The 1,196-nt window shown below is 35.3% G+C and overlaps 1 protein-coding gene across 1 annotated transcript; it reads right to left on the bottom strand.

Annotated features, from left to right (window-relative positions):
* Positions 1-746: 746 nt before the first annotated feature.
* LOC116351489 (probable cytochrome P450 6a13) lies at positions 747-1,123 on the bottom strand (the record flags this gene model as incomplete). Its single annotated transcript, XM_031783594.1, has 1 exon — positions 747-1,123. A coding segment is annotated over one exon (377 nt), but the record flags the coding sequence as incomplete, so codon positions are not given.
* Between the last annotated feature and the right edge of the window lie 73 nt (positions 1,124-1,196).

Raw genomic sequence — 1,196 nt, 5'->3', positions numbered from 1 at the left:
GAATTTCATTCACAGCAAAAAGACACGAATAAAAAAGGTGAGCTTAAATTTCATCAACATTTTGAGATATTTTGAGTTTGAGAAAATTGGTAAGTAACATTTTATTCTTGCCAGAAGCTTTTCAAAGAGGTATTTTGATTTATTTTAACCATTGACAGAGTTGGCATGCAGTAAACTCATCCGTGTATTCTACATTTTACATACCTATTTTCGCTAATTTTTCGATGTACCGATTGAAAACTATGTGATCATATTTACAACACCATTAAGTCTGTACTAACCGCAACGGCGATTTTTCGACTCCGAAGCCGAGACTATCAAATCCGATACTGATCGATATCCGACCTTCTCGGATCGGATTGGATCGACTGTCGATCGGGGCTCGATCGGAATTTTAGGCAAACGCCCATCAATCATGAAAAAAATCCAACTTGGTGCAGAGTATCATTATTTGCTGCTGCTCAACATATGACTGAGAGCTGAGTAATGCTGAACTCAGCTCTCAGTCATATGCTGAGCAGCAGCAAATAATGATACTCTGACTTGGTAGTGCCAACTTGAAATAAAAAAATAAATAATGTAACAAATTCATGTTTCCCCTTTAGTCATTTAGCAATATATTTTATAATTTAAAATTCCATAAAATAAATAAATAAAATTAACCACACTAACTGAACTAAGCGATTTATGATAGATGACTGACATTCAATTTTTTTTCTAAAATATAAAATTTATTTATAAAAAAATCACCGCTTAAAAATACGTAATTTGATGCCTCCACGTGGCGAAAGTAAAAAAGATCTCGGTTCAAATTCCATTTGACGTGTTCTTTCCTGTTCATTCGCCAATTCATATCTGAATTGTTGCATCATCATAATTAATCCAACTTTAACTTGCAATTTTCCCAATCGAACTCCGATGCAATTTCTCGGGCCATCGCCAAACGAATAGTATGGCCGATTTGTTTGGGTTTGCGTTGCTGAATTCTCTTCGTTAAATCGGTCCGGATCGAATTTATTTGGATTTTTATAATATTTTTCGTCTCGCTGCAATGCAAATACGGGAATAAAAACTTCTGCACCCTTTTCAAGTATTTTATCGGTACCGGGGATCCGATAATTTTCTGCACAGTTTCGACGCAAAAATGGTCCAATCGGATATAACCGGAGCGATTCTGTAATAAATAAAAGGCGTTA

The sequence above is a fragment of the Contarinia nasturtii genome, unplaced genomic scaffold (genome assembly GCF_009176525.2).
Source record: "Contarinia nasturtii isolate CC-2019 unplaced genomic scaffold, AAFC_CNas_1.1 Cnas_scaffold_5550, whole genome shotgun sequence".
Classification (NCBI taxonomy): Eukaryota; Metazoa; Arthropoda; class Insecta; order Diptera; family Cecidomyiidae; genus Contarinia; species Contarinia nasturtii.
This window is presented reverse-complemented; position numbering and strand designations above follow the sequence as displayed.